The 27,523-nt window shown below is 45.4% G+C and overlaps 3 protein-coding genes and 1 long non-coding RNA gene across 5 annotated transcripts in view; 2 read left to right on the forward strand and 2 right to left on the reverse strand.

Annotated features, from left to right (window-relative positions):
- Positions 1 to 27,523, forward strand: part of SH3TC1 (SH3 domain and tetratricopeptide repeats 1) — a 409,292-nt gene that overhangs the window by 258,720 nt on the left and 123,049 nt on the right. The gene's annotated exons all lie outside the window — the stretch shown is intronic.
- Positions 219 to 26,656, forward strand: LOC309541123 (solute carrier family 2, facilitated glucose transporter member 3-like). Of its 2 annotated transcripts, XM_082238560.1 has the most exons (11): positions 219 to 330; positions 8,708 to 8,849; positions 13,563 to 13,658; positions 16,520 to 16,680; positions 17,167 to 17,407; positions 18,320 to 18,482; positions 19,924 to 20,111; positions 20,794 to 20,898; positions 22,025 to 22,126; positions 22,769 to 22,972; positions 23,653 to 26,656. In XM_082238560.1, exons 4-11 carry the CDS (start codon positions 16,571 to 16,573, stop codon positions 23,878 to 23,880), a joined length of 1,341 nt encoding a protein of 446 aa, XP_082094686.1. In that variant the 5' UTR covers positions 219 to 330; positions 8,708 to 8,849; positions 13,563 to 13,658; positions 16,520 to 16,570; the 3' UTR covers positions 23,881 to 26,656. The 2 variants fall into 2 exon arrangements, with proteins under 2 accessions (XP_082094686.1, XP_082094685.1); XM_082238559.1 differs by lacking the exons at positions 219 to 330; positions 8,708 to 8,849 and adding an exon at positions 10,489 to 10,635.
- LOC309541149 lies at positions 1,298 to 3,870 on the reverse strand. Its single transcript, XR_014223641.1, has 3 exons — positions 3,658 to 3,870; positions 1,723 to 2,194; positions 1,298 to 1,524 (listed from the first exon to the last, which is right to left on the reverse strand). It is a non-coding gene; the product is annotated as an uncharacterized lncRNA (long non-coding RNA).
- The window catches only part of ABLIM2 (actin binding LIM protein family member 2), a 68,680-nt gene continuing 63,685 nt past the window's right edge, over positions 22,529 to 27,523 (reverse strand). The window contains exon 15 of the mRNA XM_082238549.1: positions 22,529 to 22,673. Coding sequence (XP_082094675.1) covers positions 22,544 to 22,673 — 130 coding nt within the window. The 3' untranslated portion in view covers positions 22,529 to 22,543. The remainder of the gene's footprint in view (positions 22,674 to 27,523) is intronic.

The following is a 27,523-nucleotide window of genomic DNA, read 5'->3' on the forward strand; positions in this document are numbered from 1 at the left end:
TGAAACCTCTTGGCCCTAGGAGGCCGGGCCATGCTTGACAACGTAATCTGACCTTTTGTTTGTATCTGTTTTACCCCACACTCAGACCCCACCTGGCCTCCTAAGGGGCAAAAGTACATGTTGTTTCTCTTAGTTGACCTTTGTTTCATATTTGCCCTATACTCTAAAGCAGGATATGCCACTGCCTCAATTTCACAGGCAAGGGGCTATAAATATACAGCCAAGGCTTGTGTTAGATTTTTTTAGAGAGAGAGCTGTGGGCTTACCGACCGTAGATTCCCTACGGCATCTTCTGGAAGGAGAAGGGCCTTTGACTTCTGCTGGTGCCATGTAAGATATATCCTACTACCGGGCATTTCCTGTGTTTATTCCTTGATTGTACTCCTGTTGTTTTATAAATCAACCCAAATGTTTATTTAATTAAATTGGCATAATCTGAGGAGGAGGGGCTCTTATTTCACCCCATGTTCTACTGCTGTACAATTAATAGCTCATAATTCCTGAAATATTACATCTCTGGGAAAGCCTTCTTGAACAAAAGCATTTTCAGTGAGCACATGAACATCATGATGTTGGGTGCCTGTCTAATTTCAGCTGGCAACTGATTCCAGAGGCTTGGAGCTGCAACACTAAATGTCTGATTTCTAGTCCAAACTAAGCCCACCTCTGGGTCATGCCATGTGGTCAGCAGTGCCCCAACGGAGGAAGGCAGTTGCTGGGCAGCGATATATGGGTGAGGCTAATTATCTAATTACTGAGGACCCCCTATTTTTCAAAAGCCAAGCCATGGACCCTCACTTTTGAAAATTTTGATAACTATGATAGTTACCTCTGCAAAGCAGTGTTGGGTTAGCCCCTAATAAGCAAAGGATTTTAGGTATTAAAAAAAAAAACCGGCTAGGGCTGGTTTTCAACATCCTGATAAATCAGCAGCTAAACAGCATGATATTCCGATATATCACAATGTCTGAAATTGGAGATCAGGCATGGAGATGAGGGAAGAAGCAGCCATGGAGATCAGGTGGGGGGGGGAGAGGAAGCGGAGTCACCTCCACCTCATGGCTTGAGTGGGAGGGGAGGGGGATTGGGGGGGTGGCAGCCAGCAAAGATGCAGTCCACTGTGTCTGCTGCTGCTTTCCTGCTAAGAAGAGCTGTTCCGCCCTGAAGTGAGGGTGATCAGCTTTTATCCATCAGTGTGAGTGAGGGGAATGCAGCAGCTCACAATTGGCTGCCCAGCTTTCCCTCATGCAAGGAGCGATGTATTGCTGCATGTTGCCCTGTCAAAACCGTTACCGCGTTGTGATTCAAAACCGATTTTGGCCAATATATTGAAAAATTGCTCAGCGCTAAAACAGACCATAAAATTGTGATATCACCATGTAAAAATGATAAAAAATTAGGGGGGGGCAGGCAAGGGAACCACTGCCTTAGGCATCTGTCTGGTGCAAAGAGTCAGAACGGTCTCTGAAGTTTTCAAGTCCGTGGCTTCAGTAAATGAGCTGACCCAGAATGTTGGAAGAGAAGCTGCAGAAAGAAATTGAGACATTTTTAAGGGAAAATTGTGGAACAACATTCCCTGCCACCTGGCTAATTTGCTGACTTTTATTGCAGATAATATAATAAATATATGATTAAAAGTATAGTAATAAAGAGAGAAACAGTTATAAATAAGAATAAATAAATAAGAATATAAGAATATAATAAATAATAATAATACTTTACTTAATAATCATTGAAAGATATGTCCATAAATGGGCATGTTCTCCTATGGACAGAGAGCCACAGAAATAAAACAGACAAATGACTCAAGAGACCCAGAGGTGTGCTTCACCTCGTATGTTTTCACAGGCAAGGTTTCCGAAACAGAATCTCAATCGCAAATAGCATATTTAAATTATGGATTGCAGTGTGCCTGTCAGAAGACACAAACTGCGCACCTTCTGCCGTGACTCTTGCAGCGTAGGCATGCATGTGACTTGGCCTGCCCTGCCTCTCTTTGCACTGGCATCCGCAAAAGGGCACAGGCAGGGTCAGATGACACAGCCACACATTTAAAGGGAAAGCGGGCGATCCGGGAAGGATTAACAACAGAGCAGAAGCCACCGCAGGGGAAGTGGATGGTGGCTTTGGAAGGGAAAAAGATGCACATTCAGGAAAAAGCAGGAACTGCCATCTTAAACGGTTTGGTTTATATCTGCAAGAAAAGAAAGGCAATTGAAATGTGGGCATGCCTCAGGTTTGGTGTGCCGGAAGAAGCGTGAGCATCCCTCTAAACTGATGCCATGCACACCCTCTAACCATCTCAGGATGATGACAGGCACAGGAGGAGCCGTCATCTGCAGCCAAGAGATAGAAAGAAAAAATAGATTCTAGGGCCCGCCCTCGCCAGATTCCCTTCTCACCCAGCAGCATGCAAAATTCCCATGTAACAGAGGCAATCCTGCCACCAGCTGCCTCTGCCGGCATATTTAGGGCATCATTAAGGCTGCTCAAGTGTGATCAGACTTCTCCGGGAAATGTTTATGTGCAAATGTCACCTATTGTGCTCTTCTGCAGTTCCTGTTCCTTTCAAAGAGCCTCATGCAAGGGGATTCCCTAAGGATTGGGCCCCATATAAATTAGTGCATTGGGTGCAGTTTGGATTTCTCACCTCCTATCAGACTCCACATTCTCTTGGAACAACCCTTCCTGATAATGTCAAAATATTTTGTTCTGATTATATTTTATGTTTGAAGTTTTTTCCTGGCAATTTTGAAAAAACTCAGCCTTAATGCCAGACAAGAAGCAGCTGTAGATTCAGACCAGGTATCATGAGTGCACATACACCAAAGGAGCCCTCATGCATGGGACCAGGCAACTCCACAGCACAGACTCTTGGCTCAGCTCCAGTGCAGTCACCCACAGTGCAATTTATTATTCACAAAATCATAACACACTTTCTGAATCAAGAGATGCTTGAAGAAGACCATCTGCAATTCTCAGTCAGCACTGAGCAACTGCTAGCAGAGAATGCAAATTAAAATTGATTTTCAATATGTGGTTACTGTACTAATCAGTTAATGTGCTATTGCTTTCTAATGAGAAATGGTCTGGTATCAGAAGACCACCTCACAGTGAATCAGATCAGGCCAGTAGTCCATTCAGTTGAGGGTCATCATTTTGAGCCAAACCCTGTTCTGACAAGGCTCGTAAGCAGCCTTTACCATGTCACAGGTACCTCCTGAGCATGTGCACAGTGTGCACATGTTTATAAAACACCTTATCAAAGAGACCCCTTGGAGAGACAACTTTACCAGATGTACACATCCCCAGAGGTTGGCCAAGACTGGTCAGTACAAATGGCAATGCTGTTTGTCTTCATGACAAGATTTACAGGTAGCAGAAGTAGTGCAAGAAAGATTTAATAGTGCCCTGAGTGAAAATGGACTTTCCAGATGTCTGGTTTTGGTTTCACATGGGTAAGAAGCGTGGGAAGGGAGACAAGAAGGAGGCATATATAAGGGATCCTGAGGGTCATCTAGTCCAACCCCCTGCAATGGAGGAATCGCAGCTAAAGCATCCATGACAGTTGGCCACCCAACCTCTGCTTAAAGACCTCCAAGGAAGGAGAGGCCACCACCTCACAATGAGTTTGTTCCACTGTTGAACAGCTCTTACCATCAGAAAGTTCTTCCTGATGTTTAGTCGGAATTTCCTTCTTGTAATTTGAAGCCATAGGTTCGGGCCAAACCTTCCAGAGCAGGAGAAAACAAGCTTGCTTCATCTTCCATGTGACAGTCCTTGATATATTTGAAGTTGGCTATCATATCTCCTCTCTGTCTCCCCTTCTCCATGCTAAACATACCCAGCTCCCTCAAGCGTTCCTCATAAGGCTTCACCCTCCTCTGCACATGTTCCAGTGTGTCAATTTCCTTCTTCAATTGTGGTGCCCAGACCATCAAGTGTGGCCTGACCAAGGCAGAATAAAGCAGGACTATACTATTACTCCATATGCTAATTTATTGAGACATGCAAAGTACCAAGCCTTTATAATGCATTTCATTTCAGTTGGCATGGAATATCCTTTGACTTCCATTCATGGAAGCTGCCCATAAATAAATAAAAAAAGAACTGTGCGTATGCAAATTTGTGGACTTGCAAATGAGCCTTCCACCTTTTCCCTCATCCATTCTCAAGATGGCAATTAATGCTGGGACATTTCCTTCAGGGTGACCTAGTTTTAATTCTCTCTGCATTGCTTCCGGATTATCTTCCTGGAGCTTTTTTTCTATTGGGAGTAGGTTGAATCAAAACACACCATTTGGGACAGGCAATATAAAATCCTGATGTTTACCAATCTATAGGTTATTTTCCCCCAAATGCCAGCATAGATAAGTGTCATTAACTTTATTCATATCCAATTTCCATCTGTGGCATTTAGAGGGAAAGGAGAAACTACCTCTTTCCCATGACTCTCCTTGATGTCATTGGTTTAATGGAAATTCCTGCGTGGCCCTCCCTTAATCTCAGCTCCACAGCTGTTGCAAACCACACTGAATTTCTCTCCAGAAACAGAAGGTGTCTGTGTTGCTGAGTTTTCACGGGTGGCCCAAGACTCTTACACTGGAGTGGTTGTTCTTTCTGGAGGAGGGTGTGGTTGCTATTATTTTTAAAAAAATATTTATTTTAGGTCTTGTTGTGATTTATGTGCAAATTGTTCAGTTTGCTTGTGTGTTAATGTTTGATTTATTGCTTATGACTACTTTTGCTATAAGGGATGCAGGTGGTGCTGTGGTCTAAACCACTGAGCTTAGGGCTTGCTGATCAGAAGGTCAGCGGTTCGAATCCCCTTGACAGGGTGAGCTCCCGTTGCTCGGTCCCAGCTCCTGGCAACCTAGCAGTTGGAAAGCACGTCAAAGTGCAAGTAGATAAATAGGTACCGCTCCGGCGGGAAGGTAAATGGTGTTTCTGTGCGCTGCTCTGGTTTCACCAGAAGCAGCTTTGTCATGCTGGCCATATGACCCGGAAAGACTGTCTGTGGACAAACGTCGTCTCCCTCAGCCAGTAAAGCGAGATGAGTACCGTAACCCCAGAGTCGTTCTCAACTGGACTTAACTGTCAGGGGTCCTCCAGCCCATTCTTGTAGACACCAGGGATGAGCAGCAAACTTCAGGCTCATGGGTCCTACTCCTGCTTTTGGTTTGTTAGGATGCCAGTGAATGTCAAAGTCCAGCAATCAGAGTGTGAAACAGTGTCAGGGGAAGGGCAACATGTGCCTAGAATTAAGGAACAAGGTGCTTCTTAGCAGTTGCTCAGCTCAGGGGTGTGTTTTTATCACCAGATCTAAACTTACACTCCAGTCCCAGACAAAACTCCACTCCTGGTTTTCCCAATAAACTTTCTTCATCTCAAAAAACACACAAAAAAACCACAAAAAACCTGTCAGGGGTCCTTTACCTTTTTTTTACTTTTGCTATGTTGTAGTTATGGGTTTTCTTCCATGTTGTAAGCCGCCTTGAGCACGGTTTTAACAGTGGAAAGGCAGCATACAAATAAATTTATGTGTGCATTTATGTATGCATTTTGCTGTCTGAGGCAGAATGGTGCCCCCTCCCTGTCATGTTGCAAAATATCCCCAAACATGCACGGAACTGGCTCTAAGAGGATATTTTGCATTTAAGACATGGACCTCCCAGAGAGAGAACATTAAACTGTGCAACAAGGAATTATTGTGCCCATGGAACATTCTGGGTACCATTACTGTTGAATAAAACCTGTAGGGTCTGTCCCGCCCGCCCAGATTTCTCATTCTGACCAAGTATTGTGAGGTTTGTGCTGTAAATATTAAAACAAAAACTAGGAGAGATCAGCTGACACGAGAGCCTTTTACGCCTTTATTGTGCTTTGAAAATGTATCAACAGACTTGCAAATAACTCTACACAATTAAACAATAAATTTTATGCTTGCCTCTGGAAGGTGCCCATCTTTGATAGTTTATTTAAACAAAGAAATCTGCTCTCTTTGCCCAACTCTGTGAGAATAAAAAGCCCTCTGGCAAGCACCTTTTCTTTTGGTGTGCAAACAGCCTCCAGCAGAAAGAGGGAAAAGAAGTATTTTCTCAGGAGATAATATGATAGCAGGGCTCAGAAAGGAATAGGGACAGGGATGGAAGGCCAGCAATTGCCCTGAGGTCTGGTCCTGGGGGTTCCCTCTGCGTGAGAATGTCTTTTATATCCTTTAAGTCTATGTACATATGCACTGTCTCCTGTACGCAAACATTCTGCACTCTCTCGCTCGGTCATTACTATATCTCGTGTTAGACCTTGTGCACGTGATATGTGCATGTAATGGTTACCTTGCTGAACATTAGCAAGTAGCAGGTTGGAACAGACAGCCAATTTTTGCTATGGAAGGCTGCATCCAATGGAGCACCACTAGGACCTGTTCATAAGGAAAGCTTTGCTCTTTTGTGTGCATCTTATTGCATGCAGTGGGGCAATTGTGTCTCCCAAACTCATTATTTTCCTGTTTCGGGTAGGTGATTGATTCAGGAAAATGATACAGTTGGGGAAATGATGTGGGGTGACAAGAAATGTGCTTTTTCGCACCCCAGACCTTTGTGACAATGGAGTCTGGTGCAAGTGAGAGAAATCACACCCCATTTCCCCCCAGTTGAAACCTATTTTAAGGGGAATGCAATCAGGAAAATGTGAGAGAGGACAAAGTCACCTTGCACCAGAAATCTTGGTATGTCAAGCATCATATTAATGTTGCTAAAATCACCAAAGAGTGCGCTTCATGCTGCCCTCTGGTTGGGCCTGCATAAGGCACCACAGCTGGAAAGATCAGGGGTCTCAAATACTTCCCAACAAAAAAACATTGTATTCACTGATTCTACTCTATGTCTTCATTTGTGAATAGCTGCAGATGTTAGCGAAAGAAGGAATATTATGCAGAAAGGGGTTGGGGAGAGGGTGAAGAACAAATGTTGTATGTTGCCAAGTGAGTCTGAGAGCATGAGAATAGGAAGGAAAGAACCAGTGCGTTATTTTAGAACTATGCCCTAGTGGGCCTTGCAGAGACCTCACTTTTGCACCACAACTTTGCTTCCTGTTAACATCTGCCAAATCATTCACTACAGTTTCCTCCTCCTTCAAGCTATATTTTCAGTTCTTGTAGTCATTTAAAAACAGAAAGCAAGATGCCACTGTCAATGGTCTCTTCCCACCAGCAGAAGCTCTTGCATTTCCAGCAATGTTCTCCTAGGCCCCTCCAGTTCTTCAGAAACGCACATGGGTAATTCCAGTCATTTGTAAACTTTCGGGAATCGCTTCCTTCTCCAGGCTTCCCCTCTCTTTCCAGCTGTGTATGAGCCTCTCCATCTTGTCCTGAAATAACCCTGCCATTCCTGCCCTGGCCTACCCACGTACACAACGCTGCTAGCGCCTGTCAATCCCACTACAGCGTAGGCCCTCTTGCTCCAGGCTTCTGCTCCTCCCCCCTTGAGATTTCTGCCAGTGCCTCTCTCAACTGGTTTCTGCAATTTGGGGCCTCCCCTCAGACTTCTCTGCTATTTTTGCGTTTGGAAACTGCAGCTCTTCCTCAGCCCTGAACAGGGATGTCCTGCCAGTACTCTCATCTCGACGAGTTTGAGTAAAAGAAATTCAACTATTTTGTCCTTTTTCTCTGTCTGCTGCATTATTAGCAGCCTTCCAGCAGCCTCCTTGCTTCTGCTCTCTCTCAGCTGGTGTGGCTCTCGGTGTCAAGAGGCCCAGCAAACTTGGGCAGAAATGCCACCCTGAGTTTCCAAGGGTTGTTTGCAATTTTAAATGGTAACTAAACTATACCCAGAATAGTTTGGATTCAAAGGGTTGCCTAGGGAATTCCTGAGAGATTAAAGTCCTGTGGGTGTTTATTTCCCTGAAGCTCGCTGTGTCTCCTTCCCTGGCCTACCCAACAAGAGCCGCAGCTGAGGAACACCCTGGTTTCTGGCCCCAGCAAATTTCCCAGAAGACTGGTTTCAGTGCTTCAGGCCCAGCCAGGTTTTGGGTTACACGTGGATCTAGTTCACGCAACCAGCAGATGAGGTAGTAAACCACTTTCTGGACTTGCACAGCTTCAGACTGACTACAAGTAAGGGATAAAATGACTAGATGCTCCTCTGTAGGTTTGCTGGGAGGAAATACAGTGGTACCTCGGGTTAAGAACTTAATTTGTTCTGGAGGTCCGTTCTTAACCTGAAACTGTTCTTAACCTGAAGCACCACGTTAGCTAATGGGGCCTCCCGCTGCTGCACAATTTCTGTTCTCATTCTGAAGCAAAGTTCTTAACCTGAAGCACTCTTTCTTTTGGGTTAGTGGAGTCTAACCTGAAGCGTCTGTAACCTGAAACATCTGTAACCCAAGGTACCACTGTACCTACATATAGAAAACTAAATGTCAGAGAGAAAGGTGTCTAGCCTTCTTCCTGACATGCTAGTTTTCTGTGTGTGTGGATTTCTGTGTGCAAGTTGAAGCATTCAGTCATGTGATCCCATGCCCCTACGATCTGAGACGTAGAAGGGAGAGAATTAGATAACTGTGATCTGTACAATCAAGAAAAGGTCATAGCTTGCCAGTAGAGATTTCTTCATCATCTTAGTATGTGTGTGAAATGATGACACCACAAGAGATAAGCGTATAGCTCATGGCATGACTTAAGGGTATTCCTTTCTGGCTTTGTCCCTAGTTGTCCCTGTTTCCATGACAACATTGATCAGGAAAAAACGGAGCTTGTGGCAAAGATGCTGAATTGGAGCAGCTTCTGAGTTGGAGTGAACAAGGAGGCCTGAAGGACTGAGAAAATGAGACAATAACGTCACGTCTCCCTCGTAAGCACCCCTCTCTGGCCGCATTTGGGAAGTGCTGCAACAACATCATCTCTCTTTTGCTCTGTGGTTTCCTTTCAGCTTCCTGAGAGCTTGAAAGGAAGGAGACCCTGCCCATATGTGGAGAAATGTATACAACCCTAAGTACTCAAAACTATGAAGATAAAATTATGCAATTGTCAACACAACCAGTTCTGCAAAATATGTGAGTGTTGTGTTTTTTTTAAGGATCTGGAATATTGGTTCCAGTTCTCTCCACATCAATACTGAGGCAGGGAGCTGTTGTAAATGCTTTAAAAAATGCTAAATTGGACAATTGACACTACCTCAGGTTTTGTGGATCTTTGAAGTGGATCACTGTGGCGCAATCCATAACAAAAAATTTTTTGTCCTCCCACTGCATGCCTTAGAAGCAAAGTCAGAGCTGTTCTCAGGAATGTGATTTGGAAAGCTGTTGAATGGGAGGGGAATCATTTTTTTTTTTACTTTTGAAATTGAGTTTCTGAATGTTTCTGGAGTGTTCAGAAGCAATCAGTCTGCATAGCCTACAATAATTCTATAGTTTATCTAGAACATTACTGAATGCTTTCTCTCAATCAGGTCCAGCTATTAGGGAGATGAAGGAGGCTTCCTCAGGCAGCAGCTTCTGGTCCAGTTAAAGCCCATAAGTTTGGTTATTGAATGTATTATGATGCTTTTATAGCTGGGCTGGGGATTTTATTCTGAGCTGCAGAGGCCGAAATGCCTTAGCCTGCCTCTGCTAGAGATGAGCTCAGACAAAATATTCCTGCATTGAAGAAGGCTGGTCTAGATGATCCCTGGGGTTCCTTCCTACTCTACAGTTCTAGGATTCCGTGCCAGAAAGGAGAATACGATATATGAATGATGTAGACTGCAGAATCAAAGCAGCTGCAAATTTGCCGGTTTCATCTCCCCTTAGTTTTAACAATCGTTGATTAATCATCCTTTACTGTATCTCTTTTATGGTGGCCCCAATGCCAAAGGAATGACAAAATTAGGACTACCAAAATTGCACAAAACGGGGAGCAACCTTTTGAGTTTTCCAGGGGCAAATAAAAAATAAAAAAATAAAAATTATTAATGAAAATGGATCCAGGCTAAATCTGAGGCTGGGACAATTTTAATAGTACAGTATCAGTTCCGTAATAGCAATTCCTTCGTGCTCAGGAACTGTGGGAACACTGGCCCGGCATCATTGTGGAACGTTTTAATTTCTTCCCGGGTTTTCCTCTTCTGTCTCTGATTCTCTCCTTCTCCCCCCTCCTCTATTTCTTGCCGAAGCCCAGAAGGAGAAGTCCTCACTCTTTCTGGAGGGTTTTCGCATTCCCTGAGAAAGGGGGAGAAATCCTGGAAGGCTCCCTCCTGGCCGACCTTTTTGGGCTTTGGGGCGTCTCTGAAACAGAGAAAGGCAAGTCCTCCGCCCGGTGCGCGCACACCGAGGTGCAGGGGCGCGTCAGCAGCGGGACTGGACCAGGGCGGGGGCTCTCCCGCCCCGCCCGCCCGCCCGCCCGCCCGAAGCTTGAAATAGCCCCGCGCCCCGGCCGGCCCCGAAGGAGAGCGAGCAGCCAGCCAGGCGGGCGGGTCGCGCAGCAGGAAGCGACGTGAAGCAGCAGAGGCGGAGGCGGAGGCGGCGCAGCATCAGCAGCATCAGCAGCGGCGGGCGAGGCGCGTGGCGGTTGCGCATCCCGGGAGCGGCGGCGCTGCGCCGGCACTTTCCTCTCGGACGGGCGCGGAGCGGAGGCGTGTGGCGGGCATGGAGAGCAAGAAGGTGAGGGCGACGCCTCGGGCCTCGGCGCATCTCTCGGGGGTCGGCGTGGGGGGCTTCGGAGACTGGCGGCAGCGGGAAAGGAGCAGGAGGCGAGCGGGGGAAAGGGCCGCCGGGCTGCAGGAAACGGGAGAGGAGGAGGGCCCTGGAAGGGGGAAAGGGGAGCTGGTGCTTGGCCGGCTTGCGGATGGAGCGGCCTGGGCAGACGCGCCGAAGACCCGCTCCTCCGCACCTCGCAGGGCAAATGAATGAATGAGCCTCGGCCTGTTCTGATTCTAAAAAGAATAGGCATTCCCCATTCTCTCCCGGTGCTGAGTGCTCGGGGGCCGCTCTTTGCCGCTTTCCCGCCTGGCGGGGGCCGGGTGGCACAACTGGCTGCTTCCCTTTAGCGTTCAGTAAAGATACCTGGCGGAGATGTGCTTTCGTCAGAGCATTTGGGATGCAGGCGGTGGCTGCTGCCCTGATCCAGGAGGGAGATCTTAGAGAGCGTCTCTGCCAAGGTCATTTAGAGGATGGCAAAGACTTGGATGCAACAAGTGGTGCCCCTTGGAATACTGCTCGATGCCCGAGGGGAGCTTGAACGCCGTTAGTAAAGGGTGGAGGCGGAAGACCAGAGCATGGGGGGGGGGGAGGGAGAGAGCATGCATGTGCCAGGGAGCGCGCCTGGAGTTGGTGTGGGTTCCACCGTGAGGCTGCCAGGCCTCCCCACCCCCACCCTGAAGTGCAGGGCTGCCTTCTGGACAGACATTGCAGAGGGCAAATACTGTTAGATAGTAGCAACACAATTATGCTGGATGGACAGCAAAGGAGATGTTTTTAGACAAATGTTTCTCATGGAATTGCCAAGGCCTCTGCTGTCCTATGACTTTGCAGTAAGATAAGGAAGCAGCAGAAACCCCACAGTGAAGTAATCCAGATTGTTGCATTTAAGGGCTGCCACAGGACACTCTTGAGATGACAGCCAATTCAGAGGAGTCTACAGGAAAGCAGAGCTGTAGAAGGAGAAAAGTGAGGCTGCCTAAGGGAGCCTGGCCTGTAGGGAGGGGTGGGGGTGCACGTGCACACACTCACGTACATGCATGCATGCTATACACGTTGAACAGAGGACTGGAAGTAGAAGCCTCAGCCCCTTACAATTACTTTGTCTTGTGGCAAGTCTAGGCTGATGTAGTCCTGTGATTCAGTGTGGGCTGGTAGACAGGAAGTCCTTGATTCAAATCTCACGTCAGCTATGAGACCAGGGAGCTGGCCTTAGGCAAGCTGGGGCTTCCCATCTGCAAGAGAGATGTGGAAATGACACAGCTTACATTTCTAATGGTGATGGTTACAGAGATGGGAAGGGCTTTCAACACTGGAAAAAGTGCCATATCAGTTGCAATAATCATTTGACTGTTTGCTGGGAGATCTTAACCCTTCACAGCCAGCTTTGGGGTATTTACGTACTGTACATGTTTTTGTGTCTCATGTTTCCCTTTGCATTAAAAGAGAGAGGCTACCTAGCCATAAAGGCAGGATATCTGTGTGCCAGGATCCCATCCCTACCAAAATTTGTGGAAAACAGGGTGGGGAGATTTAAAGCACAGAAGCTGTAGACAGGTGGGGCCAGGGTGGTTTTTTGGTTGTTGTTTTTTGGTGGAGATGCTGGGGGGATGAAGTGGGGCAAGGGTGTTGAATCGCTTCACCACATTCACTGTTTTCTCCAGAGCAATCCTCTCTCCAAAATGGGGGCGCCTGACCCATGACAGATTCAGGAAATCTGTTTTGGGAGCACATGAAGTGATGAGGTGTGCTTGAGGTTTGTTACAAGTTGGGATGCAGGTATATTTGGGTGGGATCTACAGGTTTCAGGGGCTCCCCCTGGACTGGGCCCACACGTTCTGCTGTGCTGTGTCTCACAAAAGTGGGTACATGCAGTACCTGTAAGTAGATGGGCACACTTTAAAGGCTGGTGCCCACATATATATATACAGATGTGCAGACATGCATCACGGCTGCCCCTCCACAGCATCCAATCTATCTTCTCAGATTTCAGCCCCAGAAAGCCTGGGAGAATTCTCCAGTGCTGTCGTCATGTGGTCTGGATCAGAATCCGTGCCGTAATAAAAAACGGTCACAAATAGCAAATCACACATCAAATTAAAACAGCCCTCCGAGGGATTGTGCAAGTTGTAGAAGCTTGACAGTAACAGGGAGGGACAGGGAGGTCATCTTTTTATATCTTTTCCAGTAACTACCCCCCCAAAACTGCCTGGGGCCTTACCTGTGGCAATTCCAATGCATGTGCTGGAGGAAGGGCTAAATTGTCTGATCTGTGGGAGTTTAATCTTTTAATTTTCTTCCAATCCTGGATAAGGTAAGGAAGAAAGAAAGGTTAACAAAACCTGTGTTGGGCTCCATTAGCCTGCTTTTCTTTGTCCTTCAGCACAAGCATATTCAGGAAATCCTCAAGGAAGAACTTGTGTGTTGTGTGTCTGATTTGATTTTTACCCTTTAAGTGCTTGAATGTTTTCTCCAGACACAAGCTTCACCAGCTGTTGCCTAGGGAGGGAGTCAGCCATTTTGAGGAGTTAACATTTGCAGACAGCCATCAATTCAACAATTTCCCACAAGTGTCTTTTTATTATTCTTCCTTTAAAAAATAATAATTGTGGTGACTTAGCAGTGTGTAATGAAGAGCTGAATGAGAAATATAAATGCTCTTGGATTATAATTTTTCTGTTGGGGTAATGGTTCTCTGTATTTCCTGCACTTTTTTTGTAGTGTCTGCAAGTTGCATTATTTCCCAAGCAGAATGGATAACTTGGAAAGCATTTCTCATTTTTACTCACTGATTTCTAAGAAACCTTGGATTGAGATTGCTGCTTGTTCGCATGGGAAGCCAACTGGGAAAATGTGAATTAACTGTTTTCTCTCCTTCCCTTCTATTGCAGAAGATAACGTGCCCGCTTGTCACTGCTGTGTTTGTTGCTGTCATTGGATCTCTCCAGTTTGGGTACAACACGGGAGTCATCAATGCTCCTGCAGCGGTAAGACTATGTGCTGTGGGCTTTTAGGGGCTCCATCGCTATCCTTTCCTTGAGTGGTGACCAGGAAGTTGAGGAAGCCATGAAGAGTACAAGAAGCAGAGGGGAAATAAATCAAATCATGGGGCACAGAAATGTAGTAGTCATGGAGACAGGGGAGATGAAACTCAAGAACAATTGACACCTGATGTATCCTTAACTATTGTGCGTATGAGGAAGAAATAAAAATAGGATACAGTCTCTCCGGGAAGGAAGAGTGGTCCGAATCCTCATGCCTAAATTCCACGCAGGGATTCCTGGCTTGATATCTGGTAGTCCAGACAGACAAAGAATGTAAAGCATGGCTGTCACAGTGATGGTAGCGCTAAACCTGCAACCAAACCCCATATTTCGAGGTATTTCTGGTTCAAATTCCTCTGTAGCTGTTAACACCTTTCCAGAAAATGGACTTGTGTGATAAATGTAATGGCCCTTCTTTTTGGTTGCATGGGATGCAAAGGTTTCCCCTCAAGAAGGCACTTCTGTTAGGGGGATATCAATTTTCCTAGCAACCTATTATTGCTGACCATTGCCTGAAAGTGGTCTCATAAGTACCAGTCATGCCCATGGAATCAGCACAGCTCATCCGTAAGGAGGGGAAGAACTGTGAAGAAAATCTGGGGGAAACTACAGATAAAAACTCATTGCCTGTTTTCTGACCTGGCCTTGAGGAAGGGGGAAATTCACAACTTACAAGGGGCGGCATAATATAAAAGCTGGGAAAGCTCAGTTGGTAGAGCACGAGACTCTTAATCTCAGGGTTGTGGGTTCGAGGCCCATGTTGGGCAAAAGATTCCTGCATTTCAGGGGGTTGGACTAGATGACCCTCATGGTCCCTCCCAAATCTATATTGCACACATGTGCACGCGCACACACACACGTTAGGTGTTTCTGCCCTGCCCTTCAAACAGATTCCCAGGTCAGCTTCCAAGAAAATTGGCAAAACTAGCAAAAATACACAGAGACAATATACTAAACGCAGCAAAATCTGCAATATCCCTGCTCTAGGATGGCCAAAACATAAAAACGGCCATACCAGGATTGTTGGTGCTATAAAGAGAGTTTTGTTGCAGTCGGATGACTGAGGTGGGGACAGAGGGAGAAGAGCAGATTTGATGCTTAGAATTGGGGTAAGATTAAATGATTAACCTCCCAGGGACACAGAGCTTTGGGGATTTTTATTTACAGTATTCCACTCATATCCCACCTTTCCTTCCGAGGCGCTCAAGGGGCAGAAATGGCTCTCCTTCTCATTTGACCCTCACAACAACCCTCTGAGGTTGGCTAGAGGCAGTGGCCAAGATCCAGGGTCACTCAGTGAGCGTCATGGCCTAGTGGTGATTTGAATCTGGGCCTCCCAGGTCCAAGTCCCGACACCCTCAGCATGACACTGGTTGGAGAGGGAAGGAAGGGAGCTGTAATAAAAAATGGAGGACCGCCAGCTGCTGAGTCACAGTGAGGGCACATCTGCTGGAAGGAAGAAAGGCAGGGAGGGAGGGAGGGCCTGGCGCACAGGGCAGAGCTGAGAGATGCTCTGGTTTCCCATAAGAGTCTCTTCTACTTCAGCCCCCACCTCTGGCTCCAGTCCTGTAACTATCACCCCCTTCCCCTTACAGTTATAATTCTTAGCCGTCTTTTCTCGATCTTCATATTTTCAATCTTCATGCAGTAGTAGAGCAAGGAAGACACCTCAGAATTGCACCATTAGATTAAGAGGGAGAACCGGGGAAGTGTGTGGGTTTGGGTTTTTACAAAGCGAATGACTCACTTGTACCATGCGCACCCGAGATCTGAAAATGCAGAAACCACAGACATCTGCTCTTGCGCTCATGCTTAAGGTCCTGCTGCCATCTGGTGGCAGCGCAGAAGATGGCTGCCTCCTGTCCACTGACCCTGCCGCTCTCTCTTTCCTCATGTTGACCCGAACCATTTGCACCTGAACAGTTTTTCAAATATGTGAAAGGCTGGGTGGGTGGGTTTCTTGTGGCTTTAGTAGTTGTGAGTGCAGAAGATGGAATTTCAGCAGACACAGCAATTACCTCCTTTCATGTCTGACTATCAGCCCAAAGCCTCTTCTCTTTACAGGAGCTGTGCATGTATCAGAATGTAGATTTGTATGACTCTATTAATTAAATGTCTGTTTAATTCAGTGGATTGAAAGATAAGGTCCAATATTATGTGATAAAATATACCTGTTTAAAGCTATAAGCCAATGCACTCTTCTTACCTTTGAGAAGCATTTGAGAACTGCTTGCTTGAGATTTGCCATGCCTCAAAAGGAGGCAGTGTCTCCACTCCCCATTTCTTAACTTTTCTAGAATAGTTTTCACTCTTTCTACCTCCAGGGGACATTTTACACGTTGAATTACCTGCAACAGATAAATATTATTATTATTTTTAAAAAAGAATTACCTGCAACAGATTTCCTGTACATTGCAGACATTAGAAGGCACACTCCGTATTAGCCTGACATATGGCAGGAGCACGGGGCTTTCAGGAAATCTTGTCTGCCATTGTGTATGTTCTCGCAGAGTAATTCCTGATTTAAACTTCCAGTAAAGCAAAGGTTTCTTCCTTCCTTACTGTTGGAAAACTACTGCCCTGGAACCGTAAAAGTATTTCTCCTGTCTTGAACCAGATTCACTCAAACATTTTTAGAAAAGAATTTAACTTTTATACCACTCTATATATCAAGAAGCTTTTCTTTTGATTTCTGTTCTCACCTCATTCCTTTAGTACAAATCCAAAATGTTCTTAACACAATATCCCTGGTATGTGGTTGTAACTCAATACCTATGGAGCGTTTATTCTTCTCTCACACACAGGTTATCAAAGAATTTTTTAATGACTCATGGGTGGAGCGGTCAGGCGCCCCGATGTCCGAACCACTGCTCACCTCACTGTGGGCACTCTCTGTGTCAATCTTCTCAGTAGGAGGGATGCTTGGCTCTTTCTCTGTTGGACTTTTCGTCAACCGATTTGGCAGGTACGTTGGGGGAATATTCTGGACTACAGAGCAGTTTCCGCCTCCATTTTGAAGCACAAGAAGGGATAAGAGGAAATTAGCTCCATTACAGAATGGACAGAGAATTCAATTCCGTAATGATCATTGTGTCACACTTTGGGGGAATGCCTAGTATGGAAGTACTAAGAAGGCAACTTGCCCTACCAGAAAGCATATTTTGGGTGCCATTAAGGACAACAAATTGCACAGGCAGAGGGGAACAATGGAGCCCAATCCACCAGGAAGAGCTTCTGCACAGGCCCCCTCAAAATGAGTCTGCTTTGTTCTCCAGTGTGGTTTCTTTGCACATGAGAATGTCCCAGTGATGGATTATGACCCATATTAATTAGGGGTGCATGGTGCCACTTCGATTTTCTGTTTAAATAAGTAACACCACTTTGGGCATATTTATATGGAAAAGCGGTATATAAATAGAAATAATGATACGATTTTTCCCCTCCTGTGCAGGCGAAACTCTATGTTGCTGGTGAATGTTTTGCCCATTTCAGGAGGCATTTTGATGGGCTTCTCCCGAATGGCAAACGCTTTGGAAATGTTTATTGCTGGCCGGCTTGTTGTTGGTATCTACTGCGGCCTCTGCACTGGCTTTGTGCCCATGTATATCAGTGAGGTCTCCCCCACTGCCTTGCGAGGAGCTTTTGGCACACTGAATCAGCTGGGCATTGTCGTGGGTATCCTGGTGGCACAGGTAAGAATGATTACAAAGCCACGCAGCTAAGTGGTTCATTGGTATTGCTGGAAGGGAGTTAATGACCAGGTCCCAACTCTGTGCACCTGGGAGTAATCCCTGTTGAAGACCGTGGACTTAATTCTAAATTAAACATGCATAAGATGGGTTCAGTTGGCTACTTGGAAAATAGTTTATGGCTAGTTGATAAGGCTGCTGGCAGGGACTGTCTTGTTTTGTTATTGACCTCATGTAAGTTACTCTGGGGGGGGGGGACATGGGTGGAGCTGTGGTCTAAACCACAGAGCCTAGGGCTTGCCAATTGGAAGGTCTGCGGTTTGAACCCCCTTGACGGGGTGAGCTCCCATTGCTCGGTCCCTGCTCCTGCCCACCTAGTAGTTCGAAAGCACGTCAAAGTGCAAGTAGATAAATAGGCGGGAAGGTAAACGGTGTTTCTGTGCGCTGCTCTGGTTTCGCCATGTGGTCATGCTGGCCACATGACCCGGAAAAACTCTGCAGACAAATGTCTGCTTCCTCAGCCAGTAAAGCGAGGTGAGCGTCGCAACCCCAGAGTCGTTTGCGACTGGACTTAACTGTCAGGGGTCCTTCACTTTTTAAAAGTTACTCTGAAGCTTTTTTCAGATTAAAGCTGAATGTGCTTAAAGTAAATGAGTGAGGATTCATTCAGGAAAGGAGATGCTACATTACAAAGAATCATTCCTTCCTATTATTGAAACTGGGTGGAGTTCTGTAGAGGTGGGCTAGGGATCATCAACAAACTACCATTCCTCGTGGGAAGAATCCATGCTTCTTTATGGGAAGCCATAGATTGTTATAAAACGTCTAGTTATGCTGCACGTAACTTTCAGTTTCTGGAAATATAGCTCATAAGCGTTTTGTCTTGTCTTTCTCTCCACCAACTTCTACAATCAGGTCTTTGGCCTAGATGTCATCCTGGGAACTAAAACTCTCTGGCCATTGCTGGTAGGACTCACCATTGTCCCAGCTGTCTTGCAGTGTGCAGCACTGCCATTCTGTCCTGAGAGCCCACGATTCCTGCTGATCAACAGGATGGAGGAAGAGAAAGCGCATGCAGGTAACCACCGAGTAATGAAGCAATCCAATCCCTTGGCTTGCAGCAGCGTAGCCTCTTCATTATCCTTATGGGTAGCTCATAGGACAATCTACTCCCTTCCAGAAGCTGTAAGGGGAATTGCAACTTAACAGGCCACACACTACCATCACCTTTCTTGTGTACGTCCCATTATGTTCTGTCTGCACTATTGGCCACGCATAGCTATGAAGTATAGAAGAAGGTACTGCCCACTTGAGCAGCCATTTTTAAAAAATGGCATTTTATTGATTAAATGCTGGTTACTGAGGCAGCATGATTTTAAAACTGATTTTCAAAATCAGCACTATGATGCTTTTTCATCTGAGCGCTACTGCATAAATAATTGTAATTTTTAAAAGAATTAGCCAAAAAGATTAGTAAAACATTAAAATGGGAGCCATTGGAAAGATAATAGGTTCACCTGCCAAACTGTCACTACCCACATCAAAACCACACCTCTAGAAGGTAGCATCAAGAACCGCCAACACCTGCCGTGATTGCTGTATTGTTAGATTCTTTTCTCTATCATATTTGCTGAGAAAAATCTGATTGAGAAAACAGTACAACGAAAACATAGAAGCATGGAAATCCTGGATGGCCCTTTCAATTCCTCTTTGTCTTGTCTTCTCCAAAACTTGAACTGGACTCAGTCAAGTTGTTTTGTGGGTTGTGTGAATGGTTTCTGTTTCACAGAGGGACATAAGAAACCCAGAATATTCCTGGGTCTTGCCATAAGGTTTGCTTCTGTGCCAGTACCTGCCTGCAATGGGAAAATGCAGAAACATGAGTAGAAAGGGGAAAGTCTGAGTGTTACCCATAGGATTTCTTTGGGAATTCCTTCCTGGATCTGTAAGGGTATCAACGTGCCTCGGCCATGAATGGAAGCATCTCCAGGTGTGGGAGATCTCAGCCTAATTACAGCCGTTGACATATTATAGCAGGCATGGCCAAACTTTGCCCTCCAGCTGCTTTGGGACTCCCATCATCCCTAGCTAACATGACCAGTGGTCAGGGATGATGGGAATTGTAGTCCCAAAACAGCTGGAGGGCCAAGTTTGGTCATGCCTGTGTTATATCTCTCTCAATGTACATGAGAGAACAATGCCATAAGCAAGAGAAACTGTCCCCTACCGAGAATTTGAATTTAGCCAATGGGGAAAGCAGCAAGGAAAAGTGGAGAGAGAATCAAGAGGCAGCAATAGATCTGTATTTGTGAGCAAATACAGTTAAAAATACTTTGATTTTGTTAAAGTTGGTGATGAGGATTAATGGGTTAGACCAAAGGCCAGTTGACCTCATGAGTTGAGCAGAAGAATAAACTAGGGAGCTGGCTTCATTGTCACGAAGAAGTGAACTCTCAGGGTAGGAGGACATTATCACTGTCGCGTTGTGCATAATTCAGATGTTTGATTCCTCCTGCCAGTTCTCCAGAAGCTCCGTGGCACCCAAGATGTGTCGAGTGATATTCAGGAGATGAAAGAGGAGAGCGCCAAGATGTCTCAAGAGAAGAAAGTGACCATTCCTGAGCTCTTCCGTTCCCCCAGCTACCGCCAGGCCATCATCATTGCCATTGTGCTTCAGCTCTCCCAGCAGCTGTCCGGCATCAATGCAGTATGTTGCTTTCTTCTTACATTCCCTGAGCGCTTTTCTCTTGCAGCCAAATACTTTTGCCATGTAGAAGGCCATGTTCTAAATTGCTGGCTGTGTGGATGGGCCAGTTCCTGTTGGAGAGCTCCTCTTTGAAGCAGAGAATAGTGATTATGGGCTTGTAGGAGAACCTTCGTCACAGTAACTGAGGCCCCAATCCCTGGATATAAAAGTAGGAACAGCTGCAATCCACATGAAAGGACTGTTATGAGGCTTAAAGATAGCAGGGGATTTTGTTACCTGCCCTCAATCTTAGCAACAGTTAAGCAATGCAGTGGTCAATCCTGAGCACTCTTACCTGGTCAGAATTCCCATTATACTCTGTGAGATTTGCTTCTGAGTCAATAGGCACCAGGCAAAAACGTTCCTTTATAACCAGGCCTCTGGTTGACATCCTATGCCCTTTTAAAATGTGGCTGTTTTTGGGAGGAGGGGTGTTATTGGGTTGTTGTTATATTTTGATTATATAGTGGTTTTTTGTTGACCTTTTCTGTGAACCACCATGAGACCTCTGGGTATAGGGTGGCATATAAAATAAATGAATAATAATGAATAATAATAAGATAGACGTTGAATTTCCCTGCTTAGCATTAAGAACAAGGTGAGCCCCAGACACCAGCAGTGACAAATATTTATCTGCCTGTAGGTCTTTTACTATTCTACTGAGGTTTTTGAAGATGCTGGAGTGAAACAGGCGGTGTACGCTACCATTGGTGCCGGTGTGGTCAACACCATCTTTACAGTTGTATCGGTAAGTATTATTTGGCAACATGGCATTCATGTACTTTATAGCTGAGTCAAAGTCTCCCCTCTCCTTCCCTTTATATTTATCTTTATATCTAGAACAATAGGGATGGAGGTAAATATATGGCTAGAATTCAGGGTGGGTACTCAGTCCTGTGACCCTGTGCTTAATTGTTCTCCCCACTGGGCGACATTTTCTTTTCGAAACAGGGAGCGTTGCTTCCTTCTCCTTCCTTCTTTCCCGATTATGTTGCCCTGAAGCCAGATCTGCCTGTGGGCAGGAGGCAGTTTCCTCGTTTGTCCCTGTCATGAGAGAGGATGGAATGCTGCTGCTGCTGCTGCTACATGGGGAATAACAGGGTCGCCCCTGTTTGCGTTCCTCCCCACCTCCACAAGCATGGAAATGTTTCCCAGCTATAGAACAGCAAACTCGGAGGTGGCGTCTCTTGTCTTAACCAAAGTGACTTCAGATATTATAGCAGTACTACTTGAGCTATGAGTTTTAATTCAGTTCGTCAGTTGGCCTTTGTTCTCATGGGTTATCAGAGTAGAAAATGAAAAGGGTAGAAAATGAAAATGAAAATTGCTGGTAGTCTTTGCTTATTAAAATGTTAGGGTACTGTTTCAGGGTTGGGGGATGGAGAAGAGATTTCAGTTAAGTTGGGATGCAAATTCACAGGACACTTCACCAGCCTGATGGTTGTTATGATTATCATTCAATTACAAAAGGTAGTAGGTCCAGTCGCGGACAACTCTGGGGTTGTGCGCTCATCTCGTTCTATAGGCCGAGGAAGCCGGCGTTTGTCCGCAGACAGCTTCCAGGTCATGTGGCCAGCATGACTAAGCCACTTCTGGCAAACCAGAGCAGCACACTGAAATGGTGTTTACCTTCCCGCCAGAGCGGTACCTATTTATCTACTTGCACATGACGTGCTTTTGAACTGCTAGGTGGGCAAGAGCAGGGACCGAGCAACAGGAGCTCCCCCCGTCACGGGGATTCGAACCGCTGACCTTCTGATTGGCAAGCCCAAGTCTCTGTAGTTTAGACAAACTCTGAAGAGGAGGCGGTGCTTAAGTTTGGGGAGAGCGCTTGCCACCAAAAGCAACATTTTATTTTTCTTCCCATTTTCCAGCTCTTCCTTGTAGAGCGTGCAGGCCGCAGAACACTCCATTTGATTGGCTTAGGAGGCATGGCCATCTGTGCTGTCGCCATAACTATTTCCTTGGCATTGAAGGTAAGCCGTCACCATCCCTGCTTCCTGGTGTGTCCGCAGTGTCTTTGGGGTCAAAACAGATCAGGCATACATGCAAGTGTAATGAAAAGAAAGGAAATGAAATGGCTTGCAGGTTGGAATCATTACAATAGTCTTGCAGCTGATTTTTCACAGGCCAGGATGTACACTAGTCCACTAGCAAGCAAGACAGCCACAACCACATCACCCTTATTTTGGAGGTCATGGTTTCCCCCCTCCCCATGTTGTCCTCACAACAACCCAGAGGCTGAGAGGCAGTGACTGGCCCAAGGTTGCCCACTGAGCTTCATGGCTGAGAGGGGGTTCAATCCCTGGTCTCTCAGGTCCTAGTCCAGCCCTCTAACCATTACTGGTTCTCATAGGTGCGCTAGCTGCGTATTTGCTTCATGCTGTTGCTTCTCACAGGCTTGGCTCAAAGGTTTTTTGCAGGGAGAAAGTAATTGCAGCTCGCTTGCGCCTGGATTCAGATCTAGTCTTGAGCCTGGAAATCTGGCGGCTGGGTTTTTCTTTCTTAGCTTCAGGCCCCTTTCTGCAAAATATAAATGAAAATGAAGCAGATACAGATACAGACTATTCTGTCTCAAAATTGCTAACTGCTGTTAATTCTCTTTCTCTTTGTAACAGGGCATTGTATCCTGGATTGGCTACGTCAGCGTTGTTGCCACATTAGCCTTTGTGGCTCTCTTCGAAATTGGCCCTGGCCCAATCCCCTGGTTCATTGTGTCTGAACTATTCAGCCAGGGGCCTCGTCCCGCAGCTGTGGCTGTAGCTGGCCTTTCCAACTGGACGTCCAATTTTCTAGTGGGCATGCTGTTTCCGATCCTAAAGGTAAGAGAGTTGCTTTGAGCAATGTATCACGATCTGAGTATTGGGTAGTTAACAGCATAGCCAAATCACAATGTCAGGCTCCTGTCCCAAGGAGTTCTCTTTAGAATGAGAAACGTCAGAGGGCAAGCAAGGGCACTGAGAGGTGAAAATGAGCAAACAAGAGTTTGTCACACTTGAGAATAGTGGTTCAGAGGAGCTTTAGTGAGTGGTTTGCTGGTGTGATAACATTTGGGAAAGTGTTTTCTTTGCAACTTGCAAGGATTAAAATAGGCTTGCATTGGCATGATACACGTCCGGTTGTGCAGGAGCCCCATGCATACTGCATGAATGGGAATGAGAGGGAGAGTGGAGAAAGAGGTTTCTGGACGCCCTGACCTGTCATCCCTTCTCCTATTGGTTGCTCAGTTAGCAGCCACACACACAGGTCAACTTGGCCCAAAGCTCTTTGCTTTTCTTGTGAACCCTCAAGTGGCCAAGTCCTCCTGGTCTGAAAAATGCCGCAATGGGAAGGCTTCCTGCCACAGGGCATGTAACAGCCGCATCAGGGCATGATGTAGGAGAGCTAGTGAGAAGCATATGCTACACGCAGAGGACTCTGATGATGGACCCCATAGCTATGTTTTTAATTTCAGGCCTGTGACCTTACTGAGGTATAACTCTTTCTCTTTTCTCCCTCGCAGAATGTCCTCAAACATTATGTTTTCCTCATCTTTGTTGGTTTCCTCATCTTCTTCTTCATCTTCACCTTCTTTAAAGTCCCTGAGACAAAAGGCCGGACTTTTGAAGAGATCTCCAGTGGCTTTGAAAGGAGAAGAGAGGATGGTATTCTTCCAGCAACCATGGAAAAGGGGCCAATGGTGGAACTGACTAGCATACAACCCACCAAAGATGTTGCACCAAATATTTAACAATGTTCTGTTCTTGACACTTTCTCGGTTCTGAGGATAATCCTCACAGGGGGGAAGCAGAGATACTTTTTTAATTGCTGCTATTTCTTCATTTCCCCGTCAGCCTTTCCTTGTGTGCCAAGACTCTTGCCACATGCTAAAACAAGTTAAATGCAGGGAAACTTGCCTTGCTTACAGTGCTGGAAGGCAATATGGCTTTATCATTCTCCCTACATTGCTCCTTTCCCTGTCACTCATTCATAGAGACCTAAGAAATGGCTCCCTCCCCCGCCTCTATTTAATACATTCTCCTTGCATCATTACATGGGGCTAACCCTGTATAAGGGAGTTCTGGTCATTTACAGCTTTGAAGTAAATTATTTTCCTGTAAGTGAACTGATGGCTTCTCCTATGGTCCTTCTCTTGCCAGAGTGTTTTCTACAGTGTGGATGTGGGGAATGGCTGCCCAGAATTATTTAAATCATGGGTGTGCATGGAAAAGAGCTATTTATTTCATCAAATGGGAGTTTGCTTCATCTTCGGGAAATAGGGATAAAGAGAAAAGTCCCGCCCCCTTTTGTACTATTCGAGAAAAATTGTTTACTAGAGTTTATTTATTCCTGTGTCATTTTGCTTGTAAATATTTATTTTTATGTAAAATGGAAGGAAGTGTGGACTGGGAATCACTATGACTGTCAAAGCATTTTGGTGGTAGGCAGTGAAATACCAAAGAGGAAAAGGTCACTCTGTAGGTGGTGTACGGTCCTGCGGAGATTGTGCTTATCACTTTTTAAGGGTCTACTGTGCTGTTAGGAAAACTGAGCCGTGGAGAGAACAAGCCTGTAGTTCTATGGATGCTTCTGTGCTTACCAGACTATTTGGTGAATGTGTTGAATACCTGTCGTTAAGTATTACTTGAACATTGTAATGATAAAGTAAAGAAGGCATTGCAACCTGATGGATTCAGTCATCCCATTTCCAGCTTATAGGCTGGAGGCCATTTCTTGTAGTGATTTTTTAAGACATGAATGAATGTCCTGTGGCTGCTAATGTGTGAACGTATTATTCAGGAAGGGGGACATAAATGTCTTATTTTGAGACCCATCCAGTCTTTATGGACATCAGTATTTGTAGGGTCTCCTAATTTGCATTTGCAATATGAGAATTGAACCTTCCTGTGAGGGCATCCACCTCACACTCTGCACTAGTGAGAAGTGAAAAACCATCTCTGGAGGCCTCTCTGTAGGTTCCCCTCCATTCCTCCTCTTTTCGAAGTAGACACAATTCTGTATCACATTTTCAAGCATATTAGGGTCCTGGAATTCACAATGTTTCTTAAAGGCGTTGTGAAGTAGTAGGTTGACATTGACCTACTGTTTCCTGTGGCAGTCATGATAGTTTAGTGGTTTGTTCTCTCTCTCTCCCTCTTTTTAAAAAGAGTAACACAACAGATGGTATTTATGAAATTGAAACGAAACTAGTTTTCCAAAATGTATTTTTGTAATTAATTATTTTATTATTAAATGAAGTATGTGGCAATTTATTGACAAGAAATAGCTTTGGGCTGCAGACGATAGAATGTAGGAATAGAGACTAAAGCTACTAAAACGGGATACTAAAAAGTTGTAACCCCATTTATCTGAAGAGCCTGAGATCTCAAATATTTGTTAGCCAGAACTAGGGCTTATTTTACTTGAGATTTCGCTAACTCTCGTCTTGCGGGGAATGTTCTGTTACAGGTACAGATATATGACATGGTGCAATATGCTAGCATTATGTTTGTTTTAATTCATTCCACTTGAAGAGGAAGCCAGTATGATGTATTCATGATCTCTTCCCTGTTCATGCTCATTAACCCAGTGGGACAATGTCCATACTCAGTGACTGCATGGGAAGATGTCTACCCCATAGTCTTAAACCAGTAGTAAAAATAATACTGTCTCCCTCACCTCTCCAGGGGAAACCTGGGAACTATTGCTTTGTGACATCATCCCTTGTATGATGTGGTCTTCCTTGGGGCATTGAACTTTGGGAGGTTTTGAAGGAAGTGAGTGTCTACTGTCTTGGGAGTACCTGTTGCATTCTTAGCTTGGAAGAGCCTCACTTCCAGAACAACTGAAAAGAGATTGTCATAAACACTGGAAATTGTTACCATCCGTTTATATTGATTATTGCGGATTATCTTCATGCTGCTTCTTTTTGCTGCTCAGCCTGTTACATAAAACTCTTGAGGGTAATGAGATGGTGGTTGCAGTAGGATGCCTGCAATCACCCTGAAGCAAGAGAGAGACTGGCAGTCCCCAAACCTTCCCTCATGGCTTGAAACATTTGGCATCCAGCAAAGGCATGAATAGCCTGTTTTGACACAATCTCCTTGGGCTTCCAAGATGGATGGAAGCCTCCTTTTGTGCAGCAGAAGAGGAGAGGCAGCTTCAAGAGTCAAGCATTGTGGTTACACTCTTTTAAAAATCCATAATTTCTTTACCCAAATATCTGTCCCCTCACATCCACTCCCCATTTTTGGATCCTGCTTCCTTTTTCTTTTTTTGAGTTCACACTTCTTTTTATCTTTTGACCTTCAGTCCTGTCCCCCCCAGCATCTCTTCCAAATGGGGTGGCAAAAGCATTCCTGACCTTGCATTCCACACTTCGTGCAATGCCTTGGGTTGAAATTGTGTAACTCACTTGTTCCTTTTTGTTTTCTGTACTGTGAATATTTCCAGTGGGTTTTATAATTTTTGTTATTGTGAATGTGTTGGATGTTTTTAAAATAAAAGGTTTCGGTGGAAATACTGCATACCTGTGTGTATAATTTCTAGCTTTGTAATTTCTCCCCATGAGACAACAAACAGCAATATAGTTCTACTAACAGTTAACCTTTTCATGCAGATTCAAACCCTGCAGATCATTCCTGGACTTCCCATGCAGCAACCTGCAAAATCACTTAGACCCTGCAGATCTTCCACTCCACATCAAAGCTCTTCCTTTGCACTGATCATTTCTGCAGACCTTCCATGCCTCCCGACTGCATTTTCCTTCCTGCTGTCCCTAGCAGCTTATACAGACCTCTACATTTCTACAAGCAGGATAGGAACACCCTCCTTTCCCCGCCTCTGACTGGGTCTCTGTATCACCAAGCCTGCTTGTGTGGCCCTCAGCAGAGCAAAGCCAGTGTTTGTGTCCTGGCTAGCATGATTGAGGCATGTTGCTCACTGGAAGGTCTTGGGCCAGTCGCCATGACTCCACTGTAACCTGCTCAGGGTTCCTGCAAGGATGTAGACTGCCTTGCTGAATTCCTTGGAGGCAAGGCTGAGATAAATGTTACCTATTCAATGTGTGTTTGTAGTGATAGAAAGCAAGAGCTTAGATAGGTTTTGGGACGCCACTTGACAAGAGAGAGGATACCACAAATTTCCCCCCTGTGGTGTATAAAATGAATATAAAGAAATTAAACTACCAAACTACCGGTAACAATCATCTCCATCCAGGTCAGAAACCATATATGTACAGTACATGTAGGAGAGGATCTGGAAAGGGAGTGTATTTCTTACTATGCTGTTTGCCCATATGACCGCTGGCAGATGCCCAAGCTCCCAACTATTTTAAGTTTAAAAAGCAAAGCCATTTCATGTAGAGTTATTTTTCTCTCTGAGATGAGCAAACT

This window comes from Podarcis vaucheri (assembly GCF_965113315.1).
Source record: "Podarcis vaucheri genome assembly, chromosome: 9".
Classification (NCBI taxonomy): Eukaryota; Metazoa; Chordata; class Lepidosauria; order Squamata; family Lacertidae; genus Podarcis; species Podarcis vaucheri.